This window comes from Rhinoderma darwinii, chromosome 6 (genome assembly GCF_050947455.1).
Source record: "Rhinoderma darwinii isolate aRhiDar2 chromosome 6, aRhiDar2.hap1, whole genome shotgun sequence".
In the NCBI taxonomy this organism is placed as follows: domain Eukaryota; kingdom Metazoa; phylum Chordata; class Amphibia; order Anura; family Rhinodermatidae; genus Rhinoderma; species Rhinoderma darwinii.
The window spans coordinates 15,645,879-15,672,026 of NC_134692.1; the positions used below are offsets into that span (position 1 = coordinate 15,645,879).

Genomic DNA, 26,148 nt, shown 5'->3' on the forward strand with positions numbered 1-26,148 from the left:
ATCTGTGGGAGGGGAAAGTCGAGGCTGAGTCTACGGAAACTTTCACATTCCATTCACAGCTGCTGGTGGTGAGTACACAACAGAAGAGAAAGCTGCAAACAAGTCTTCTGCTAAAGGACCAACATAATGTCCCTGTGATGGCGGAAACTCGGGTAGTCATAGAGGGTAGACTAAAGGGTAGTCATAGAGGGTAGTCATAGAGTACAATGTTCATTCTATACTTTCACTCTCAGATCCAGCCGCCCCCTCTCCTGGCCTTCCTGTTTTTCCCCTGCTCTTTTCTCTGTCTCTAGAAATTTGCATGAAAATGTGAAGGAAAGTGACACAGAAAATGCAGACCTGAGATCGAGGAATGGAAATCTGGGCACAGACATTCAATCTTAGTTGGCGGTTCTCCCTGATAATCGAATATCTAAGATAGCTTCCAGATGTACTGTTCTATGATGGACTATTTGGGCTATCATATCAATGATGACTCTCATATGTACAGTTCTATGATAGACTATTTGGTGTGTCATATCAATGGTGGCTTCCATTTGTACAGTTCTATGATGGACTATTTGGGGTGTCAACTATAAGGTGGCTTCCAGATGTACAGTTGTATGATAGAGTATTTGGGGTGTCATATCTATGGTTTCTTTGAGATACACAGCGGGTTGGAGTGTCATATCTATGGTGGCTTCCAGCTATAGAGTTCTATGATGTAGTATTTGGGGTGTCATATCTATAGTTGCTTTCAGATGTTCAGTTCTCTGATGGACTGTTTTGGATGTCATATCTATGGTGGTTTCCAGATACATAATTCTATCATGGACTATTTTAGGTGTCATATCTATGGTGGCTCCCAGATATAGAGTTCTATGATAGAGTATTTGGGGTATCATATCTATGGTGGGTTCCAGTTATACAGTTCTATAATGGAGTACTTGAAGTGTCATATCTAATGTGACTTCCAGATGTTCAGTTCTATGATGGACTATTTGGGGTATCATATCTATGGTGGCTTCCAGATGTACAGTTCTACGATAGAGTATTTGGGGTGTCATATCTATGTTTTTTTTCAGATATACAGTTCTGTGATGGACTGTTTGGAGTGTCATGTCTATAATGGCTTCCAGATGTTCCATCAACTTCTGATGTCGGTGGAAACACGGATCTGGATGGATTTTATCTGTCCAAGGCTTCTGCTTCCACAGAGATAAGCATCATCAGACCTGTGTGGTGGCTGCTTATATCCTTGTACTCCATTGAAATAACATGCACGTTAATGCGGGAACCAGAACTGTAGATCGTTGGGAGTATAATCATGTGGATGAAAGTATCATACAGTATGTCTACAGAAGCTTTAGTAAATAGTGAGTGTGACTTAAGAGGTAAGAATGATGTATCGTTTTTGAGTGACGTTATAAGTCTGACGCGGTTATTTCATCTCAGCAACCCCTTTATATATGCCCTACTAGGCCATACAGATGTCATAGATGTGGTCCTGGTTAGACCTGGATAGTCCTAGTGTCCACCACACCTCAGTAAATTCCTCTAACATTTCTGTGTTTGCCCCGGGAGGAATGTTAGTCAGGAAATACTGGTGTGGTGTGTTGCTATTGCAGCAACCACGAGGAAGAGCTTCCCAGGAGGATGGGAGCAGTAGTGAAGTGCACGGTGTATGGCCTGAGGTATCTGTAGGAATCTCTACCTCTCCTCCCTCGCTCCTTCTCGGGCTGGCACAGTGACAGGGGGGCTGCACTATGGATGATGGTGGTAATAGTCTTTTCCCCCGTAGCAACTCCCGTGATGGTGGTAGTAGTATGTGTGCGCCTGGCAAGGTGGTATGTGGGGTGCCCTTGATGTTATGCAGTGCAGGGACCAGACGACACAGGGGATTTGAATAACTCACATTTACTGAAGAACTTTATACAGTCTTCCAAAATGGAGGCACGTTATCTTCTGTCCACTTCAGCAGTTGAGGGGAAGAAGGGACCAGTGGGTGACCAATGAGGGTTTCAATTGTCCAGCTATATCTAGAAATCATTCACTTTTCCAGCAGCGTGTGTAATAAATGAACTCACTTTTCTCAGTGATGAGGGTTGTAGTTGAGTGACTTGATAGACACTTCTTATATTAATTGTGGCGTGCGGCAGAACCGGTAACAGCGCCAGCAGGAGTTCTGAGGCCCAATATTATATAGACTTCTCCTCAGAAACAGACAGACAGCTTTTCAGCTAAATAATACTTGCTGTGGTGATGATAGAGATGATATGCTGGTTACAATCTCCTTACTGTTCCTCCTCTTGCATTGGGCTGCAGGTGCTGAGACCTGTTGCCAGTTGAAAGGATTGTATTAATCTGCTGTGTCAGAGCAGCTAGCAGACATGTCTGTCTCCTCACAGACACGACCCGACTCCTCTGTGCAGACTGTGAGACAGAGTCAGAGTGAGGCTCTCGGGCTGTAGCCAGGCTCCACCCCCTTTTCAAACAATGCTAGATGTACAATGCACCCTCTAGTGGCTCCCCACTGATACCTTCATCCTACTCTTCAGCTGGTGAACAGCACACTGTGTGAAAAATAATAAAGACATGTAAAACACATACAATGCATGACATACAAATAACAGGGAACCAGAAGGGTATCTTCTGGGATGCTGCATACTCCCGGACTTAAGACAAGACGTCCTTGTCGTTTTCTTGGATATGAACAGCCTAAAAGATGTAAAAAGGGTTAACATGAAATGCAAACATCTTAATAACATTGTATTCCTGTATTCTTGACTCTCGAAGGGGGAATAGGGGCGAAGATTTCTTCTGTAACAGTTGGAAGATGAGGGGCAGAAGTCTCAAGTCAAGATGAGCGGCAGTGTCCAACAGTTTATGGCACTTAGGATATGAGGGGCTCTGGTACGTCAGAGTCTATGGGGATATTCCCTCTTGAACGTAACAAGGGTTGGTAGGCTTCGGCCTAACTTGGATAGGAATAAATGAAGAAATGAAGAAGGGGCTCTAGAACATAAGAGTCTTTCTTGTTCCCTACTTGCAATTATATTCAATCCCTAAAGCGAACTGGTTTCACTCCTTTAGTGGTTCTCTCTGATCTCCTGACAGGTTCAGGTACAACAACAGCAGGTACATGATGTGATCTGTCCCCTGTGTGAGTTGTAGACACTGTAGGTGTAGGATCAGGTGCAAGGAATGACAAAATTGGGGTAAACCACCAACTCAGTGGGTTCTTTATGTCCAAGTGTTGCTCTTGAGTTGAGGACTCAGTAGTTGTTGCTTCAATAGCTTCAGTTACTTCTGGTAGATCAATTGCAACTGGTTCTTCAATTGATATTTCCTGTTCAATGGTAGGCAACTGTTGATCTTGTAGGCACAGTTTAAGCCTGTTACGGTGGACAATTTGCGGTTGTTTACCATCTCTTTGGATCTCATAGATATCTGTTCCTTGGTATGGGACAGCCTTGATGGTATAAGGGATTCTTTCCCACTTAGTGTCCAATTTGCTGGTTCTTTGAAAGTTTTTCAACCAGACAAGGTCTCCAACTTGAAAGGGTTTAGCATTAGCATGTTGGTCATAATCATGTTGTTGCTTCTTTCTCGCTTCTTCCATCCTAGCTTCAACAATTTCATTTGCATCAGCCATGCGTCTTTGGTGTTCACTCACCCACTCTGTGGTTGGTAGAGGGTTCAAGTCATCTGGAACGGACACATTCAATGAAATGTCTGAAGGCAGCTTTCCTTGTCTTCCGAACAATAGGAAGTATGGGGTGTAACCTGTGGAGGCTTGCATAGTGTTGTTGTAGATGTACACCAACTCAGGCAAATGATTTGGCCAGACAGCTCTCTGATGAGGCGGTAAAGTTCTGAGCATCTCAATCAGAATCTGGTTCATCTTCTCACACAACCCATTTCCTTGGGGATGGTAAGCGGTTGTTCTTAGTTTCTTACAGTTGTACAGCTGACAAAGTTCCTGAAATAGTTGGGATTCAAATGCAGAACCTCTATCTGTCAAGATCTTCTCAGGACAGCCATAGGGTAGAAGGAAAGTTTTTAGGAAGACTGCAGCGGTGGTCTTTGCTGTCAAGTCCTTTACTGGTACTGCGACTGTGAATTTGGTGTAATGGTCGATGATGGTCATGGCATAGGTGTATCCTGTTCTACTTGGCTCCATTTTCACATGGTCGATGGCCACGATCTCCAGCGGTCGATGACTCACGATAGGATGCAGAGGGGCCTTTTGGTTTGGCTTCTCTCCTCTTGCTAAGGCACAAGCAGTACATTCTTGACACCATTTCTCGACATCACCTCTAATTCCGATCCAATAGAATCTTCTGCGAATTGTAGCTTCTGTCTTTTGAACTCCAAAGTGTCCAGACTTGTTGTGGTATGCCTCAAGGACAACTTTGGCATCTCTCCTTGGGATGACAATTTGGTGCAGCCGATTACTGGTGATGGGATCCAGCACTCTCCTCAGCAGCAGACCATTCTCTTCAAAGAGACGTTTCCTTTGTCTCCAAAGGCGAAGTAGTTCTGGGTTTGTGTTGCCTCGGCGGATTCTAATGGGTATTTTTTTGGTATCCAGGTAGTCTAGGATATCTCCAATCACTCTGCTCTCAGCTTGCAACAGGGCCCATTGTTCTTGTTCTGGTGACTGCTTCTTGGCCTGTTGGGAAGAACAATGTACCTGGGTTTTGTTGTTGATAGCATCAGGATCTGCAAAGCGGTTGTAGAATGCAGGCATCTCTACTTCCTCTTTGTGGTTGTCATCATCAGGATTCTCCGGGTCTTCTCCTGTAGGCAGGCGGGACAAGGCATCCGCATTGATGTTGGACTTGCCTGTTCTGTATTTGACCACGAAGTTGTAATTTGCTAATCGTGAAGCCCATCTCTGTTCTAAGGCTCCCAGCCTTGCGGTGTTCAGGTGTGCTAGCGGGTTGTTATCTGTGAAGACAGTGAAGGAAGAAGCGGCAAGGTAGTCCTTAAACTTCTCTGTGACGGCCCAGACCAATGCAAGGAACTCCAGCTTGAAGGAACTATAGTTCTGATCGTTTCTTTCAGCTCCTTTGAGTGCTCTACTTGCATAGGCGATCACTCTTTCTTTGTCTCCTTGTTGTTGGGCCAGCACTGCACCAAGTCCTTGGTTGCTTGCATCTGTGTAAAGATGGAAGGGCAGGCTGTAATCTGGGTAGCCCAGAATGGGTGGTTCAGTCAATAATCTTTTTAGTAACTGGAAGGCAATTTCTTGTTCTTCTTTCCAGTTAATGGGAATTCTCCTCTTCAAGTGTTCTTTAGGGTGCCCCCTCAAGAGTTCTTGTAGCGGTTCAGCGATGCGGGCAAAATGAGGAATGAATCTCCTGTAGTACCCGGCAAATCCGAGAAAGCTTCTTACTTCCTTCACAGTGGTAGGTGTAGGCCAACTGTGGACAGCAGCTATCTTCTCAGGATCTGGCTTTATGCCTTCTGCGCTCACTATATGTCCCAAGTACTGGACTTGAGGTTGGAGGAGGTGACACTTGGAGGGTTTGATTTTTAAGCCATTTTTGGTTAGGACCTGGAACACTTCAGCTAGATGCTTGAGATGATCTTCATAGGACTTGGAGTAGACTATGACGTCATCCAGGTATAGGAGCACAGTCTCAAAGTTCCTGTGACCTAGGCATCTTTCCATCAGCCTTTGGAATGTTCCAGGAGCATTGCACAGTCCGAAGGGCATGCAATTGAACTCGAATAAGCCCATTGAGGTGGTGAAGGCTGTCTTCTCCCTATCAGCTGGAGACATTGGTACTTGCCAGTAACCACTTGTGAGATCCAGTGTAGAGAAGTAGGCAGCTGATCCCAGGGCTGTCAGAGATTCTTCAATCCTTGGAAGAGGATAGGCATCCTTGTGGGTAATATTATTAATTTTTCTGTAATCCACACAGAAGCGAAGGTTGCCATCTTTCTTCCTGACAAGAACTAGTGGTGCAGCCCAGGGGCTGTGACTTTCTTGGATGACTTTGGCCTCTTTCATGTCGTGGATCATTTGTTTCACGTCTTGGTATAGGGCAGGTGGTATAGGCCTGTGTCTTTCCTTAATGGGAGGATGAGTACCAGTGGGAATAGTGTGCTCAATGCCTTTTGCTCTCCCATGGTCCAGAGGATGCTTACTGAAGGCTTCATGGTTATCCTGAGCCACTTCAAGTACTCTTTGGATCTGGTAGGCAGGTGTTGTTGCAGTTCCCACATGGATTTCTCCCCACCAGGGTGTTACTGGTGCTTCTTCTGACGTCTTTAGTTGCTGTGCAGCCTGTTTAGCGGTGACAGTTGGAATGTCCACCAGGTCTTGCACACTGAGTTGGGACAGCTGTGCTACAGGGTAGTACTTCCTCAGGGTTACTGAATGGTCTCCTAAGTTGAGAAGACGGATGGGTACTTTCCCTTCGACCACAGTCACTAAACTTCGGGCAGCCATAACCATTGGATGTTCATCTAGTGGTATTGGTTCCACTAGGGCTTGGTAGTCAAGTCCTTGTAGGCCTGAACGGGCCCGACACCATAGCAGTGTTTCTGTGCCAGGTTTTAGGGTTACTGGATGGTGGTCCTTGATGCGAGCTCTGCAGATCTCTCCTCTGGCGTTGGTGAATCGCTGTTGGGCAGCCAGTACACGGATGGTCTTGTGTATTACCTTCTGGGCAGCTTGGGAAGCCGTGGGGACGGATTGTCGTAGGGCCTCTAGCATTTCTCCATAGCAGTGCTTTAGGATGTTCATTCCCAGAATTACTGTGGGTTGTCCTTGATCTTTAACTTTGATCACGAGGACTCCTTGCTGAGGTAAGTGCACTCCTCCCACTTGGACAGTAGGCTCCCAGTACCCGTGCAGAGGTAGGGACTGGCCGTTGGTAGCGATGACGTCTAACCAGGCTTCTGGAGGTTGCATCAGGATCTCGCTACTCCAGTGTTGTTCAAAGGCGGCCTGCTGGATGGTTGTCACTTGGGATCCCGTATCCAGCAGGGCAGCAAATGGTACTCCATTGATGCAGATGGTAACTTCTGGACGAGGTCCGACAAACCGTGGCAGCCATTTTGGATCTTTGGGACCTATTATTTCTCCTCCCGAGGAATGGTCCTCTGCCTCGGGAGACGTCCGTTTAACGCCCAGCATTGACGTTCTTGGTGACCTATCTTATGGCAGTGTCTGCAGGCAGGTCTCCCATGTTCATCAAAGCGATCTGTCGACGTTTTGTTGGGACTATTGCGGTAGCCCTTGCTAGGACTATTTGGATAACTGTCTCTAGATGTTGGCAGCTCACATTTTACTGGAGAGCTGGCTTCTAGATTCTCCAGTCGTTGGCAGACTTGCTCCAGGCTTTTGGCAATGAGTTTCAGTTGATCTTGGTACTGATCTCCTCCAGCTGTGATTTGAGCCTGTGTAGCCTGGTAGGTGATGGGCTTGCAAGGTGTTGGATGTGGTGCTACTGGGGCAGGTTCCTCTTCTGCCTCTTTAAGAGGGGTGGTAGCCCTGACTGTTCTTCTTCTGGGCCTTCTTTCTAGTACCTCTATGGCCAGTTCTTTAAACTCATGGAAGGTGCTGTCAGGGTTCTGGACGGACATCATTTGTAGTTGATGACTCATGGAATCTGAGGCGACTCCTTCAATGAACTGCTCCCTCAGGATTCTGTCTGCTTTTTCAGCCTCATGGGGGTCGGCTTGTATCATGGCCCTCATGGTCTCCTGTAAGGAAAGAGCAAAATTTCGGAGTGTCTCACCTGGTTGCTGAACTCTGTCCATGAACCTCATCCTGAGCTCAGAGATGGATTTGGGCTCAAAGGTGGTACGTAGCTGGACCAGGATCTGATCCACAGCCTTCTTTTGGATACGTGGCCAGGACTCCACTTCTTTTAGGGCCACATCTTGTAGTTGTCCCATTAAAATCTCTACCTTCTGTTCTTCTGGAATGGGGTAGAGGCGGAACATGGCAAGCATCTTTTTTCTAAAGTCTTTTAAGGTGTGTGGTTCACCTTTGTAGTGGGGCAGCCATGGGGCCCCTGCATAGTAGGGCATGGACAGCTGTATGATGCAGGGTGCTGCAGCAGGTGTTGTTCTTTCTGTCATGGCCGGTGTAGTGACCGTGCTGAGACCGGGCTCTTCCGTGTCACTTGAGTCCGACATTGTTACTGTCCCTTTAAATTTTTCCAATGTCTATTATTGGCGCTCCCGGACTTTTAACTGAGTCGGGGGTCTTGTTAAAGGTGCTCCCGGACTTTTTATTGGGTCCGGAGTGATGTCCAGGATGCTCCCGGGCTTTTTATTGGGCACTGGTGGTGGTACAGCAGGGGTTAACTTGATGGCCAATTGAATCGGGACTCACCGATGGTATGCTGCTGCTTCCCTCTGGGCTGTACTTTGTTACCGGGCTGTTCCGTTGCTCTCCTGTGATGTTTTTGGGAGAGTTGCTGGTTGCAGGGGATCCGCGGTGGAGGTGCCGTGCAGAGGCTTCACTCATCCAAGATGGCGGCGCCTAGCAGTTTTCGGCCGTTCCCTCTTGCCTGTGCTGGATATTGTGAGTTCCTATAATCATCCAGATGGTGGCGCTAGACTGGCGCCGCAGGTTAACCTGTCTGGAGCGGGTAAATGGAACTGTGACGCAGCAGTTTGTGAGGTAAAATGGCAGATTAACCCCTTTTGGGCTGGAACTGCCGGGAAACAGTGATTTTAACCCCTTTTGGGGCTGAAATAGTCTCTTGCAGCTGCGGTTGCAGCTTTATACGGTGGGGACCAGGGCTTTGGGACAAAGTCTCTCTGGTTTGGGGCCCACATGAGATTTAAACGTATCCTGTTCGTGACGCCAAAGTTTATATGCAGCAACCACGAGGAAGAGCTTCCCAGGAGGATGGGAGCAGTAGTGAAGTGCACGGTGTATGGCCTGAGGTATCTGTAGGAATCTCTACCTCTCCTCCCTCGCTCCTTCTCGGGCTGGCACAGTGACAGGGGGGCTGCACTATGGATGATGGTGGTAATAGTCTTTTCCCCCGTAGCAACTCCCGTGATGGTGGTAGTAGTATGTGTGCGCCTGGCAAGGTGGTATGTGGGGTGCCCTTGATGTTATGCAGTGCAGGGACCAGACGACACAGGGGATTTGAATAACTCACATTTACTGAAGAACTTTATACAGTCTTCCAAAATGGAGGCACGTTATCTTCTGTCCACTTCAGCAGTTGAGGGGAAGAAGGGACCAGTGGGTGACCAATGAGGGTTTCAATTGTCCAGCTATATCTAGAAATCATTCACTTTTCCAGCAGCGTGTGTAATAAATGAACTCACTTTTCTCAGTGATGAGGGTTGTAGTTGAGTGACTTGATAGACACTTCTTATATTAATTGTGGCGTGCGGCAGAACCGGTAACAGCGCCAGCAGGAGTTCTGAGGCCCAATATTATATAGACTTCTCCTCAGAAACAGACAGACAGCTTTTCAGCTAAATAATACTTGCTGTGGTGATGATAGAGATGATATGCTGGTTACAATCTCCTTACTGTTCCTCCTCTTGCATTGGGCTGCAGGTGCTGAGACCTGTTGCCAGTTGAAAGGATTGTATTAATCTGCTGTGTCAGAGCAGCTAGCAGACATGTCTGTCTCCTCACAGACACGACCCGACTCCTCTGTGCAGACTGTGAGACAGAGTCAGAGTGAGGCTCTCGGGCTGTAGCCAGGCTCCACCCCCTTTTCAAACAATGCTAGATGTACAATGCACCCTCTAGTGGCTCCCCACTGATACCTTCATCCTACTCTTCAGCTGGTGAACAGCACACTGTGTGAAAAATAATAAAGACATGTAAAACACATACAATGCATGACATACAAATAACAGGGAACCAGAAGGGTATCTTCTGGGATGCTGCACTATGAAAGAGTCTTATGACAATAGCGGGTATGTTCACACTGGTCAGATTTGCTGGGGAAAATTCCCCAGCAAATCCGACCCAGATTCAGCAGAGAATTCCAGACAAAAATCTTCAGAAAATCGTGTTTTATTCGGCACAGATTTTAGGACGGATTTATCGCAACGGACACCAGAAGAGGGGATGAAAAAACTACCCTGCTCACCGCATCTCATCCCCCCCCCCCCGACTGGTCTCTGACAAGGGAGAGCATGTGCCCTGCTGCTCCATTCAATGTTTGTGAGACAGATGGAAACAGCCAAGTGCTGTACTGAGCTGTCCCTGTCAATCCCATAGACTTTGAATGGAGCGGTACCACATATGCTCAACCACAGCTCCATCACTGCGGTCTTCAGCAAGAAGGAACAGGGGGTTCGGGACCCCCATTCTAGTGATCGTTGGGGCCAGCGATCAGACACTTATCACCTATCCTGTAGATAAGTGATAATTGTTAATTCTGGGAATACCCCTTTAATAGCCAGATATACTGCAGCTGTGGGTATCCATGTGTAAAAAGCATATAAATACAGTACAAACCTCTATAAACTGTATGGCATGTGATATTAAAATGTTTTATTGAATATGTGTCCTCTTACAAAGTCAGACATGGGCCATGTAAACGAGCACCGATCAACAAGACAGCTCCTTGATCGGCGCTCGTTTCCTCCTGTCTAAAGGAGCAATCAATGGGGAAGAGCGATCGTTACTACGATCGCACCTCCCCACACATTTCTATCATGTGCTGCCGACAATGATAATATTTCATGCTGTATAAACGATACGATCAACCGATGAACGATTGTTTGCTGTTTCATTGGCTGATGATTGTCCTGTTTACACCGGGCTATGATCGGGAACTAGCGTTGATTTGAACGCTCATTTTCCTGATTATGGGCCCGTGTAGAAGAGCCTTAAGACACATAAACATGTATGGCGACCAAGGGAGTGCCCCTATAATCGGCCTTTGGGTCGCTTTTACTTGGATATCAGTATACAGTATTTTTTTTGTGTATCGATCGAACATCATCAAGAACAGATAAGGAAGCCGTGAGTTAGTACTTACTAAGGAAGGATCCGTGCAGACCTTCATTTATAAGAACGTGCAGTGGCATAGCTATAGGGGTCGCAGCGGTCGCAATTGCGACCGGGCCCTGAAGCCAGGGGGGCCCGCGGCCCCCCGCACCACATCAGTAAAAATTTACTATAGTAACTCGGGCCGCGTAACTCGGTTACTATAGTAACTGACAGTACTTACCTTCCTGGTTACGGAGCGCAGCGGAGATCCTGACGTCACAGCGATATGCGCTGCGCACAACATCGTGATCCTGGATAGAGTCAGGATAGAAATTCCGCCGCGGCTGAAGAGGAAGGTAAGATTAATATCCCTGTCTGCTGAAGCTGATTGGCGGGGTCCGTCTCCCGGGAGCCGGCCAATCAGCTGTTTTGAAGGGGCCACATCACTCGTACGAGAGCTGCTTCCCCGGTCATTCCGGTCACTTCATTCCGGTCACACTGTGAATCGGTGTTGGCGATTCACAGTGTGAGCAAGTAAGTGAAATGAAGGGGAAGCAGCTCTCGTACGAGTGCAGCGGCCCTTTCAAAACAGCTGATTGGCCAGCTCCCGGGAGACGGACCCCGACCCATCAGCTATTGATGGCCTATCCTGAGGATAGGCCATCAATGTTTAGGGACTGGACAACCCCTTTAAGCCTAAGATGTAGCAGGCTGAGGGTATGTTCACACGGCCAAATTTCAGACGTATACGAGGCGTATTATGCCTCGTTTTACGTCTGAAAATAGGGCTGCAATACGTCGGCAAACATCTGCCCATTCATTTGAATGGGTTTGCCGACGTACTGTGCAGACGACCTGTAATTTACGCGTCGTCGTTTGACAGCTGTCAAACGACGACACGTAAATTTACTGCCTCGGCAAAGAAGTGCAGGGCACTTCTTTGCCACGTAATTTGAGCCGTTCTTCATTGAAATCAATGAAGCACGGCTCAAGGTTTACGAGCGTCTCAGACGCCTCGTAAATTACGAGGAGGAGCTTTTACGTGTGAAACGAGGCAGCTGTTAACAGTCTGTCTTTTCACACGTAACTGCCTCTCAGCGTGTGAACATACCCTTAGAGGGCCCATGAGACAGGATCACAGATTGTGTGATGCTGTCTGCTGGGCCCTGTATCTAAGCCAATCACATGGTAGGCTTAGATACATGGCCCATGTGTAATCCTGTCTGATGGGCCCTGTACTACCAAACGGTAGGTGTAGATACAGGGCCCCAGCACACAGTAATCTTATACTGTATAAGATTACTGTCTGCTGGACCCTGTATCTAAGCCTACCTTGTGGTAGGCTTAGATACAGGGTCCCAGAGACAGTATCACACATGGGCCTTGTATCTAAGCCTAACACATGTGTTACTAATCGTTTTTTGTGTGTTTTCTTACAGGTTCGGTCGTTGGACTACGTCGGATTCCAGGACTACTTTGATGGCGGCTTTTTTTTATTATCAATAAAATGGTTAATGAGGATTGTGTGTTTTTTTTTTATTTCAATAAAATATTTTTTCTATGTCTTTGTGTTTTTTTCGAAATTATATTACTACCGCCTTAGTAATGGCTGCCGGCTGATTGACAGCATCCATTGCTAAGGCGGGGCTTAGTGTTAGCCGGTGCAGAGGCTAACACTAACCCCCTTTATTACCCCGGTACCCACCGCCACCAGGGGTACTGGGAAGAGCCGGGTACAAACCAGTACTTGACCATCTGTAGTGATGGTCGGGCAATGGGGTGGCCGCAGGCTGGTATTATCAGGCTGGGAAAGGCCAAAAACTGTCGCCCTTCCCACCCTGGTAATGCTGCCTGCTGCTGCTTTATTGTATCTGGCTGGTTATGAAAAATGGGGGGGACCCCACGTCATTTAAAAAAAAAAAAAAAAAAAATTATTGGAAAGAACCATGTGCGGTCCCCCGCAATTTTCATAACCAGCCAGATACAACACCATAGCAACAGCAGCAGCAGCCTAGCTTTACTAGGGTGGGAAGGGCCACTGTTTTTGGCCTTCCCCAGCCTAATACTACCAGCCTGCGGCCCCCAGGTGCCCGACCATCACTACAGATGGTCGGGTACTGGTTTGTACCCGGCTCTTCCCAGCACCCCTGGTGGCGGTGGGTACCGGCGTAATAATAGGGGTTAGTGTTAGCCTCTGCACCTGCTAACATTAAGCCCTGCCTTAGTAATGGAGGTTGCCAATCACATAGAATAAATATTTTATTTAAATAAAAAAACACAACTCTCATTAACCATTTTATTGAGAATAAAAAAAACGCTGTCATTGAAGTCGTCCTCGGATTCGAAATCCAACAACAGAATTTGTAAAAAAACACAAACACAAAAATAATTAGTAACACATAAAAAAGCAAAACAATTATTATACTTACCTTTCCTGGGTCCAGCGCTGGAGCCGCAATGTCAGCGAGCTGGGCCCTATATCTAATCCTATCATGTGTGATACTGTCTGCTGAGCCACTGTATCTAATCCTATCATGTGTGATACTGTCTGCTGAGCCACTGTATCTAATCCTATCATGTGTGATACTGTCTGCTGAGCCACTGTATCTAATCCTATCATGTGTGATACTGTCTGCTGAGCCACTGTATCTAATCCTATCATGTGTGATACTGTCTGCTGAGCTACTGTATCTAATCCTATAATGTGTGATACTGTCTGCTGAGGTACTATATCTCATCCCATCATGTGTGATACTGTCTACGGAGCTGTGTATCTAATCCTATCATGTGTGATACTGTCTGCTGAGCCACTGTATCTAATCCCATCGTGTGTGATACTGTCTGCTGGGCCTTATATCTAATCCTATCATGTGATACTGTCTGCTGAGCCACTGTATCTAATCCTATAATGTGTGATACTGTCTGCTGAGCCACTGTATCTAATCCTATAATGCGTGATACTGTCTGCTGAGCCACTGTATCTAATCCTATAATGTGTGATACTGTCTGCTGAGCCACTGTTTCTAATCCTATCATGTGTGATACTGTCTGCTGGGCCCTATCTCTAATCCTATCATGTGTAATATTGACTGCTGAGCCACTGTAACTAATCCTATAATGTGTGATACTGTCTGCTGAGCTGTGTATCGAATCCCATCATGTGTGAAACTGTCTGCTGAGCCACTGTATCTAATCCTATCATGTGTGATACTGTCTGCTGAGCCACTGTATCTGATCCTATCATGTGTGATACTGTCTGCTTGGCCTTATATCTAATCCTATCATGTGTGATACTGTCTGCTGAGCCACTGTATCTAATCCTATCATGTGTGATACTGTCTGCTGGGCCACTGTATCTAATCCTATCATGTGTGATACTGTCTGCTGAGCCACTGTATCTAATCCTATCATGTGTGATACTGTCTGCTGAGCCAATGTATCTAACCCTATCCATAGCTATAGGGTCGTAGTTCTATAGATATGCTATGCTGTCTCCTATATACACACACGCACACACATTTTTTTTGGGGCGGACACATATGTATTAGGGCTATTTCCCCTGACATTTTAAGTCCTTAGTGACGCCCCCGGCTGCTAGTGCTGCATTGTTCGGTCACTTAGGAGACCCAGCGATGCAGCTGAAAGCTGCGGACCGTCGGCTACGAGAAGTTTGCGGGGGGCAATAAGAACTTTTGCATCGGGGCCCATGAGCCTTTAGCTACGCCCCTGAGAACGTGTATACATACATACATATATATATATATATATATATATATATGAGGACATTACAAGAGTGGAGCCCTATTTGCAGATAAGCTGCCGCAGCTGTGTCTACGGGTGAGATCGTCTCATGGCCGTGCAGCAATCCCCCTGAGAAGAGATCCGCTCTCAGACAGGAACTTGTGCTGAGGCCAAGAAAATAACAAGAAGGGTTCATTCTCTGCTCTCCTCCTCGCAGCTCAGGAAGAAACATGGAGACTGGGATGAGGAGCCTGCTCTCCGATAACGGCAGATACGTGGAGTCTTTCCGCCTCTTCCTTAAGAATTCTACAGAACACGAGTGCATGCAGCAGTTTATAGAGACCCGGCTGCCAGACGTTGTATCCAGGTAAATCATCTTCACTATATAATATACAGTGTAATGCAAATAAGACGCATATACTAGAGAGCTACATGTGTTGTCCTGATACTGTCTGTCCCTGTAGAGCAGAACACTGGCTCATACCGTAAGATCTATGGATCGGGTTTATATATAAATCTCTATTTATATTTCCACGTCAGCGCCCCCGTCCTAAGCTGCAGTCCCCTAGGTCAGCTCCTTTGGCTTAAATGTTATAATAGTATATAATGTTGTCTGAGTAACTGCTTAAAGGCTATGTACACCTAAGAAATAGGCATTTTTATTTAAAATTATTTTTACGTTTTGAGATACAGCTGCTTTGTATCCTGTATATAGAGCAGCTGTATCGTGCGCTAAGACCTCAATCCGTCAGGTCCACGGGACTGACGGGTGAGGTGACAGCGGGTCCTGCGTGTCTCTAGTATGCTATTGATTCCATCTAAAGGACGGAACCCCTGCGCAACGGAGACAAACGGAAACCATTGGCACCGGATCCGTCACTATTGAAATCAATTAGCGATGGAAACCGTTTGTGTCTGTCAGGGCTCCGTTCTCTGTTCTGAGCTTTCCGTCGGAACGGAGCCCTGACAGACACAAACGGTTTCCATCTCCATTGATTTCAATGGTGACGGATCCGGTGCCAATGGTTTCCGTTTGTCTCTGTTGCGCAGGGGTGAACGCAGCCTTAGCTCAAGAACAAAAAAATGTACACGTTTCTAGAACTAAGAACGGACGCAAATGTATAAAAACGTATACTACAAAAAACTTAAGCGTACGTTACAAATGCATACGTTTTAAAAACTTGTACGTCATCGTATACCACAAACGTGAACTTAGCCTAAGGCTCAGCCAGCATCACTGGAGAATATGATACAATATAAGGCTGGGTTCACACGACCTCTTTTCAGGCCTAATGGATGCGTTTTACGCCTTGAATTACGTCTGAAAAAACGGCTCCAATACGACCTGTCATTTTACGCATCGCTGTCAAAAGACGGCGCGTACAATTACAGCCTCGTCAAAAGAAGTATGCGTATTAAGATGAATGTGTGGTTTGGGAATAGTAATTGTCAGTATTTTTTTTTCTAACCAGCTAATAGATTGGTGTTAAATTACTATTTGGGCGGATTCACACGAGCGTGTGCGTTTTACGCGCGCAAAAGGCACTTAACAGCTCCGTGTGTCATCACCATATGATGCGCGGCTGCGTGATTTTCGCGTAGTCGCCATCATTATGACACTCTGTTTGTATGTTTGTAGCACGTGGTGCTTTTCTGTTTACATTCATAGTTCTACTGCTGTTGCGCGAATCATGCGCGTCCCACAGAAGTGCTTCCGTGTGCTGCGCGTGATTTTCACGCACCCATTGACTTCAACAGGTGCGTGATGCGCGAAAAACGCACAAATATAGAACATGTCGTGCGTTTCACGCAGCGGACACACGCTGTGTGAAAAATCACGGACTGTCTGCACGGCCCCATAGACGAACATAGGTCCGTACGGCGCGCGTGAAAACCATGCGCATTGCACAGACGTATATCACGTTTCTCTAAATAAGTCCTAACGCTCAGCAAGCATCACTGGAGAATATGATCCACTATAATTTGCATCTACAATGAGTTAATCTATAAGGGTATGTTCACACGCTAGCTGTCATTTACGGCTGAAATGACAGACTGTTTTCAGAAGAAAACAGCTGCGTCGTTTCAGCCGTAAATGCTCCTCCTCGTAATATGCGAGGCGTCTGTGACGCTCGTATATCTTGAGCTGCTCTTCATTGAGTTCAATGAAGAACGGCTCAAATTACGTTGCAAAGAAGTGCCCTGCATATAATGTATATGTGTCCTGCATATAATGTATATAAGTGTCCTGCATATAATGTATATAAGTGTCCCGCATATAATGTATATAAGTGTCCCGCATATAATGTATAGAAGTGTCCTGCATATAATGTATATAAGTGTCCTGCATATAATGTATATAAGTGTCCTGCATATAATGTATAGAAGTGTCCTGCATATAATGTATATAAGTGTCCTGCATATAATGTATATAAGTGTCCTGCATATAATGTATATAAGTGCCCTGCATATAATGTATATAAGTGTCCTGCATATAATGTATATAAGTGCCCTGCATATAATGTATATAAGTGTCCTGCATGTAATGTATATAAGTGTCCTGCATATAATGTATATAAGTGTCCTGCACTTCTTTGCCGAGGCAGTCCATTTACGCGTCGTCGTTTGACAGCTGTCAAACGACGACGCGTAAATGACAGGTCGTCTGCACAGTACGTCGGTAAACCCATTCAAATGAATGGGCAGATGTTTGCCGACGTATTGTAGCCCTATTTTCAGACGTAAAACGAGGCGTACGCCACGTTTACGTCTGAAAATAGGTTGTGTGAACCCAGCCTAAAATAAAAAGACATTACAGTATTATAAATATCACATGGTAGGTGGTTTCTTGTCACAGATTTTGCATAGGGGTCCGGAAACTTAGAAGTTTCACCTCCAATCTTTACTTTGACTTTCTAGGTAAATTGATTAAATAACGATTCTGAACCATCCTATGATTAGGGTGAGTGCTTGGTTTGGGAATAGTAACTGTCTGTCGTTTTTTATGATATATGGCAAGTTTGCTATTGATTCGTGTGTATATATATTGAGTATGTATGTCTGCTCATGTGTAGTTAGTGTGAATATATGTGTAAGAAGTATCGGTGTGTATATATATATAATGCATTTGGAAAGTCTTCAGAAACGTTTACTTTTTTCACATTTTGTTATGTTGAGGCCTTGTGCTAAAAAAAATAACGTTTTTCCCCCATCATTCTGCATCCATAATGCAGATAAAGTGAAAACAGAATGTTAGTTCTTTGCTAATTTATTGAAAAGGAGAAACTAAAAACTTGCATTGACATAAGTCTTCAGACCCTTTACTCAGGACTTAGGCCTCATTTACACGAGCGTGTGCGTTTTGCGCACGCAAAAAAACGCAGCGTTTTGCGTGCGCAAAATGCACTTGACAGCTCCGTGTGTCATCAGTGTATGATGTGCGGCTGCGTGATTTTCGCGCAGCCGCCATCATAGAGATGAGGCTAGTCTACGTCAGTCACTGTCCAGGGTGCTGAAAGTGTTAACTGATCGGCAGTAACTCTTTCAGCACCCTCGACAGTGAATTCCGATCACAATATACAGCAACCTGTGAATAAAAAAAAGACGTTCATACTTACCAAGAACTTCCTCCAGTCCGGTCTCCCGGCCGTTGCCTTGGTGACGCGTCCCTCTCTTGTCATCCGCCCCACCTCCCTGGATGATGCGGCAGTCCATGTGACCGCTGCAGCCTGTGATTGGCTGCAGCCTGTGCTTGGCCTGTGATTGGCTGCAGCTGTCACTTGGACTGAATTGTCATCCCGGGAGGTCAGACTGGAGGAAGAAGCCGGGAGTTATCGGTAAGTCAGAACTGCTTTTTTTTTTTTTTACACGTTCATGTATATTGTGATCGGAAGTCACTATCCAGGGTGCTGAACCAGTTTAACTCTTTCAGCACCGTGGACAGTGACTGTCTCCTGACGTCGCGTACCAGAAAATTTATTGCCGGGTTCGGTCAAAACGAGTTCGGCCGAACCCGGTGAAGTTCGGTGCGCTCATCTCTAATTTGACACTCCGTTTGGATGTTTGTAAACAGAAAAGCACGTGGTGCTTTTCTGTTTACATGCAGTTTGACAGCTCTTGCGCGAATCACGCAGTTCGCACGGAAGTGCTTCCGTGCGGCATGCGTGGTTTTCGCGCACCATTGACTTCAATGGGTGCGTGATGCGCGAAAAACGCACACGATTATAGAACATGTCGTGAGTTTTACGCAACGCACTCGCGCTGCGCAAAATTCACGCATTGTCTGCACTGCCCCATAGAGTAATATAGGTGCGTACGACACGCGTGAAAAGCAAGCGCGTCGCACGCGCGTATATTACGCTCGTGTAAATGAGGCCTTAGTTGAAGCACTTTTGGCAGCGATAACAGTCTCCAGTCTTCTTTAGTTTTATGCCACAAGGTTTGCCCACCTGGTCTGAACCTTCAGCCCAGTCTGAGGTCCAGAGCACTCTAGATTAGGTTTTCATTAAGAATATCTCTGTACTTTGCTCCATTCATCTTTCCCTCAACCCTGACCAGTCTCCCTGTCCCAGCTGCTGAAAAACACCCCCACAGCATGATGCTGCCACCCCCACGCTTCACTGTAGGGATGGTATTGGGCAGGGGATGAGCAGTGCCTGGTTTTCTCCATACACAACGCTTAAATTTGAAGCTAAAAAGTTCAATCCTAGTTTCATCAGACCACCGAATCTTGTAAAGCCCAGATTGGTGGAGTGCTAAAGTGATGGCTGACCTTCTGGAAGTTTCTCCCATCTGCACACAGGATCTTCGGAGCTCGGCCAGAATGACCATTGGGTTCTTTGTCATCTCTCTTACCAAGCCCTTTCTTTCCTGATTACTTTGTTTGGTGGGGCGGCCAGCTCTAGGAAGAGTCCTGGTTGTTCCAAACTATGGAGGCCGCTGGGCTCTTGGGAACTTTCAGTGCAGCAGAAATTTGTTTGTACCCTCCCAAGAGCGGTGCCTCCACACAATCCTGTCTCTGAGCTCTACAGGCAGTTTTTTCCTCCACATGGCTTGGTTTTTGCTCTGCTATACATTGTCACCTGTGAGGCCTTATATAGACAGGGGTGTGGCTTCCCAAATCATGTCCAATCAAGTGAATTTACCACAGGTGGACTCCAATCAAGGTGTAGAAACATTTCAAAGATGATCTAGAGAAATGCGAGGACCCCAGACCTAAATTTCAAGTGTTATAGCAAAGGGTCTGAATACTTCTTTCCATGCGAAATTTTAGTTTTTCATTTTTAATAAATTTGCAAAAATTTCAAAAATTCTGCAGGTGCTGTGTTGCAGCTGCATTGGTTGCCATGTGGTTGGATACTACCCTTGGTAGAGTAGGGACTCACTTGAAAGAGGTCGCCGTGAAGTGGCAAGTGGGTTTATACAGTTTGATCAAAACGTTTACTAATAACCTCACGTTCATACATTTTATTTTGCTGAGCCGCATTAGATCAAGTATAGCAAGTGGATGTGCGGTCAAGGTTTTCTTTTCTCCCCTGTGGATATTTCTAAAATTCTCTTTTCACTTTGTCATTATGGGGTATTGAGTGCAGAATGATGGCGAAAAACGTAATTTTTTCTTTTATTTTAGCACAAGGCTTCAACATAACAAATTGTGAAAAAAGTGGAAGGGTCTGAAGACTTTCCGAATGCACTGCTTATAAATATATATCCTCACTACCTGTGGACTGCTGTCATTTGATATTACTAGCGTGTGTATATAAACATGTTCCTGTCTGCTTCTCAGTATAGGGGATGGAAAGACCGTCATAAATGTCCTCGGTGTAGGAAGTGGTTCAGGTAAGATCAATATCTTTTATTAGCAGAAAGCAAATGCAAAGTCTTATGTATGGTTTAATAAATGGTTATTCCTGCAGGTCCTCTATGGGGGTGATTAGTGTATAAAAAATATTTCCAGATTCCCTTGAAAATGAAGGTGCCCATACACATCAGATGAAAGTCTTCCAAACCCTCAGATTTCAGCGGGACCGGGTGACTATCTAATGGGTATGGTGGTTTCCCGACTCTCCCGCAATGGCAGATGGATCAGGCATGTTGGATTTCAACATGCTCAATTCTTTATTCCCGTGGGAGATTAGCGAACAAGCGTTTGACCGACGATTGTCTAAAGTGTATGACCGGCTGTAGTCCCAGGAACATACAGCCATGGTTTTACTTCCCATACAGCTTTGTAGTCCATCACGTGACAAGTAGCGTTACTTAAGTGTCATGTGAAAATGTCAACTAGAGCCATTCCCAGTTACAATGCCAATTTACCAATTAGAGAAAGTGGTTGCCCTAATGGTATGGAATATGGCCAAAAAGATAAGTACATGAATAAAAGGGGGCTGTAAATGGGAATTAGGGGCTTACAATGCCTTTGTGTAGCTAATAAACTGGTGGTATAATTCTCTGGCGCCCCCTATGCTCGCTAAATTAAGACAAGTGACAAATCTAGTGCTTTAAATGCGTGTCTTGCCTTGCTTTGCTTTTCCTGCGGTGGCGCTAGTTATTTGGAGAAGAAGATATTACATGATAGATCAGTATTATTATTAGATAAATCTTGTGTGACACAATTTCTTTTGACAAATTCCACATTTAGGTGAAATAGACCTAAAAATATTCTCCAAAATACAAGCTCGATATCCTGGAGTCCCCATCAATACTGATATTGTAGAGCCAAGCCCAGAGCAGCTCCTAAGCTACATGGGTAAGTATATTATCCTGGCACCATATTTTATGTACTTTGTCCTCGTTTTATTGAGTGTCAATGTGTCGCTCTCGGGTGAACTTTGGAAGGAACGAAGCACTTCCTGGCATTGTTTCATGGCAGTAATCTGATTCTACCTCGTGTGTTTCAGAGCGCGTTGCCAAGACCCCAGGTCTTGAAAATATAAATTTCACCTGGTACAAGAAAACATCTGCTGAATTTGAGCTTCAAGTAAAGAAAGAGAAGTTAGAAACAAAGTATGATTTTATCCATATGATCCAGGTAACTGTATTGTAGTCTTCAGATATCCTGCACTGATGAGTGCTAACAAGTCTGAAACATCTGTATATTCTAATAGGTGATATACAGCAATTCCGTCAGTCCTTGTCCCCAATGAAGCAAAGAATCTGATTTGATCTCAGACATACACTAAGGCCAGTTTCCTAGGAAGCCCACTAACCTATCGGGATGTTTTGGGAATATGGAAGGAAACGGCGGTACCTATAGGAACCCACTAAACATGGTTACGACATACAAACCCCATGCAGATGCTGTTGCATTTGAACCTAGGATTAAGCAGTGATCCCCTATCAACTATCATTACAAGAACACTCCAAGGAAAACTGATACATTGTGTTATATATAATGCAAGGGGGCGGAGCATGACACAGTTATGGTAAATACAATTCTTGGTAGCCAAAATGTCAGTTGCTGCCCTCTAAGAATATGAATACCATTAACTTGACCGGAACAATTCTCTCTTAAAGAGGTTGTCCAGTCCTAAGAAATTGATAGCCTATTCTCCGAATAGGCCATCAATATCTAATTGGCGGAGGTCCTACTGCCGACACCCCTACTGATCAGCTGTTTTGAAGGGGCTGCGGCACATGTACGAGTGCTGCTTCCCCTCCATTCCTTACAACACACTTGTAGCGGCGGTTCACAGTATTACAGCCTTGTCCCATTAAAGTAAATGGGAGAAGGCTGTAATACTGTAAACTTCCACTACAAGTCTATCGGCGACACACAGTACGAGCAGTGACAGTAATGAAGGGGAAGCAGCACTCGTATGAGAGCCGCGGCCCCTTTAAAAACGTCTGATCGGAGGTTGGACACCCACCGATCAGATATTGGTGGCCTATTCCAAGGACACACTATCAATTTTCTTATGAATGGACAATCCCTTTAAGTCATTTACTCTTAAGATCCTATTTGGGATTCATTTTAATGGGTACATGCGTATCACTGTGTTTTTTATATGGTGGGATACAGCATGCTCCTTCAGAAGTCATCTCATTGGACAACAATCTTACCTAGAAGCACAGGGAAAATATGATGAGATGAATGGCAGTACGTAACAGTACTGACAGCAGTAAAATGTACACAAGAGAACTGACGGAAATACAATGTACACAAATGTAAATGTTCTTTCAGAACTTCTGTAATGTCCTTGGAAAAGATTTCTATTGTTCTTTATGTTTCCAGATGATGTACTATGTAAAAGATGTGCCAGCAACAGTGAAGTTCTTCCGCAGTCTCTTGGCACCAAATGGAAAACTCCTTATAATACTTGTATCTGGTAAGACACTGAAAAGCAGCATTTTACCTCCCACCATACATAGGAACAAAAATCTTTATGTGTGGACCATCCAATAGAAGAAAATGTACTGTTGTGCATCACAACCATAGGTCTTGGTATAGGAAGAAGATAAGACATAAGATAGATAATTTGGCCAACATCTGCCCTACTGGACTCTAACATTAGCATGGAATTTTATTTATATGGTGGTAGATAAGAAGTTCCCAGACAACTCTAGTACCCCTTTACTCGGAGAGGAAAAGGTTTACCCCAATAGGAGATGGCACAGTTGGTTTGTCTCCATAGACATTAGATTGTGTAAAGATCCCATTGAAATTGGTGGGATCCTTCAAGAAATATATCGTCTATAGCCATATAAATGGGGAAAGTAATGTTTTTTTATCCTGGCTGTGTGGACTATGGAGTGTTGGAGTCTTGCTGTGATTGCTACATCTACAATTCCTCTAGTTACGCTAATGACATCATATTAATTTTTGCTTGCATCGGTGACATCATAAATGTTTACATACTCGAGTTACAAAATACTTGAATGCACGAAAAATCTTTGAAGGATGCAAAGGCAAGCAAATAGATGAGAGAAGAGAGAGATAACTAGTACAAAATAGAAACTCTCCACATGTCAGTACACACAGGATATAAAGGAATGGAGCGGCTGCCATTTGACAGCTGATCCGTTCCCAGAGATCTGAAGGAGTGGCTGTTAACTTATAACCACTTTCTCTTTTTTGATAAGCAGGAGTGTTATGTAGTGGCTTCTGCTGATTTGCATTAAGGGGCAGCATAAAGAGCCCACCTAAAGAGGGGACACCGCTGTACTGAAGGAGCTTCTGTCCATCCTGAATGCTCAATGGAAATTATCTCAATTTTCTACATGTTATGTACTTCTCTCGTCTTCCTTACAACTTTTCTTTCTGCTCATCAGGAAATAGTGGGTGGTCTACTCTGTGGAAGAAGTATGGATCCCGTTTGCCCCTAAATGACCTCTGCCTGTACATCACCGCAGGCGATATCGCGGACATGCTGAGTTCAGAGGGTGCAAAGCAGGAGTGTTATGAGCTACCATCTGACATGGTGATCACAGAATGTTTCATTGATGGGAACAGGAATGGGGACTTGTTGCTGGATTTCCTAACAGAGACCTGCGATTTTAACAAAAATGCCCCTCCTGAGCTGAGAGAGGAGATAATTCAAGATCTAAAGAGCCCGGGATGCAGCTCCGTAAAAGACGGAAAGATCATTTTTAATAACAATCTCAGTGCTATAGTGGTGGAGAGCGACTAGGTATCAGATGTCGGATAATAGGTGAGATTAGACCACTGAGAACAACTATTTCCAAGGATTGCAAAAACAGTCATGGGTGGAAAATGAACTTGGCTAAACCTTGACTCATTCTTAGGGCTCATTCAGATGAGCGTATATGTAGTCCGCGTGATGGCCGTTAAAACAACGGCCGTCACACGGACTCATGTACTTCAATGGGGCCATTGACACGACCGTTGTTTCAACGGAGCCTGTGAAAAGTCTGGTAAAAAATAGGACATGTCCTATTTTTTTCTGTGCTTCACGCATCCCTCCATAGACTCTAGTCTATGGGGGAGGCGTGAGAACGTATCCCGCACGGGTGCACCTTAGACGTGAAAAACTGAAGTTTTTGACGTCCAAGGTTGGCTACGTTTTGTCTGAATGTAGCCTTATTGTTTTTGGATGATACATTTAAATAGATCGCCAGGTCATATTTTTGATATTGTACGGACCATTGATACAGCCGATTCAAGATCCGGGGAGGACATTCTTTGGGCACGATCTAAACACCTGCATAGTCTATCCCAAACTCTTTCTTACGTTTAGGTAAATTTACTCACCGCTTCCTGCTATATCACTGGCGTGTACGTGCGGGGAAGCGGTTCCGCATCCTCATGTAGATGTACATAATATTGGGCTCACGTGCACAGGAGCAGAGCCCGCAAGCCCAGCCGCAAAAGAACGGCTGTGATTGACGGCCACTCTGCTGCAGCTAGGGCCGTGATCGGAGATAACTCTGATTATGTCGTTTAACCCCTTCAGTACCACGATAGGTAGCAACTAGCGATCGCTGTGCTGTTAAAGAGAGGGGGATCACTTTGGTCAACAATTGGCGCCCCAAGATTCCATTTCTTCATTTTTATTTAATAAAGGTGCATAAAAATGATGAATCTATAGCTATATTTGGTATTTGCATACATATAAAGACCTGCGCAATAACATGGTATCATTTAGGGGGAATTGGTGAACGGGGTAAAAAAATAAAAAGATTGAAATCTAGAGTGCAATTGCTTTTTTTTTTTTATGTAATCCCCAATTTTTTTTAAATTCAAAGATATTAAACGCCGACCTATATGTATATACCACAAAATGATGCCTGACAAAATCACATCCTCCCAAAAAAAAAACAGGTCTCGAAAAGCCTAATAAAAAAGTTACGGAATACGGGGAGGCAAATACTAAAACACTCTTGAGGTCCTGAACGTAAAAATGCGCTTAGTGCTAAAAGGTTAATCTTTTTATGTGCAAAGGGCAATACATGATACCATCTCTTCAGCCCCAATATTTTACCCACTGACCATGCCCACGCAGTGATATCTTGCACATGATGAACATTTTTGAAAACGATACCATATCTAAAGGGTCAGTAAACCCAAAGGCTGTTTTATCCACATGCTGTCCAGTAGATTGCAAACTATTTTTTTTCCTATTGTCGACTTTGAATAGTTACACAGTGACAACCATCATGTAAGGTGACTTTAGATTGTAAGCTCCTTTGGGGAATGTTCTCCTTTCTATTGTTTCATGTCTGCTAATGTTTTATTATGTCGATTTTGGATGACTTTATACGTGTTACTTTCTTTATACCGAGTCAAGAAACATTCTAAATAAATCACTAACAATAATGATACTGATGATAATCCGAATTAAATGGTGTCCACAGAGTTTTAATGTTCTTCTTGTATACATGAGACTCCTCCAAGTACTGTGTTCTCCTTCACTGTGTCCAAGACTGACGGCAGCTCATAATGTCCAAAGGGAAAGCCGGTTATAAATGGGTTTAATATTCTGAAATATTCGGACAGAATAGAATAGAGATGAGGATATTCACAGAGA

At 44.9% G+C, this 26,148-nt stretch overlaps 1 protein-coding gene across 2 annotated transcripts; it reads left to right on the top strand.

Moving 5' to 3' along the window:
• Positions 1-25,942, top strand: HNMT (histamine N-methyltransferase). Of its 2 annotated transcripts, none has more exons than XM_075829233.1 (7): positions 1-68; positions 14,880-15,029; positions 20,448-20,500; positions 21,303-21,410; positions 21,562-21,692; positions 22,896-22,989; positions 23,933-25,942. In XM_075829233.1, exons 2-7 carry the CDS (start codon positions 14,893-14,895, stop codon positions 24,289-24,291), a joined length of 882 nt encoding a protein of 293 aa, XP_075685348.1. In that variant the 5' UTR covers positions 1-68; positions 14,880-14,892; the 3' UTR covers positions 24,292-25,942. The 2 variants fall into 2 exon arrangements, with proteins under 2 accessions (XP_075685348.1, XP_075685349.1); XM_075829234.1 differs by lacking the exon at positions 1-68 and adding an exon at positions 134-152.
• The last annotated feature ends 206 nt before the right edge of the window (positions 25,943-26,148 follow it).

What these genes read in the sequence shown, in the direction of transcription:
- HNMT (XM_075829233.1), top strand. Translation starts at nt 14,893, where the DNA reads ATGGAGACTGGGATGAGGAGCCTGCTCTCCGATAACGGCAGATACGTG. An exon ending in GCAGCTCCTAAGCTACATGG is followed by an intron (nt 21,411 to 21,561) that starts GTAAGTATATTA and finishes CGTGTGTTTCAG; the next exon opens with AGCGCGTTGCCAAGACCCCA. An exon ending in CCTTATAATACTTGTATCTG is followed by an intron (nt 22,990 to 23,932) that starts GTAAGACACTGA and finishes TCTGCTCATCAG; the next exon opens with GAAATAGTGGGTGGTCTACT.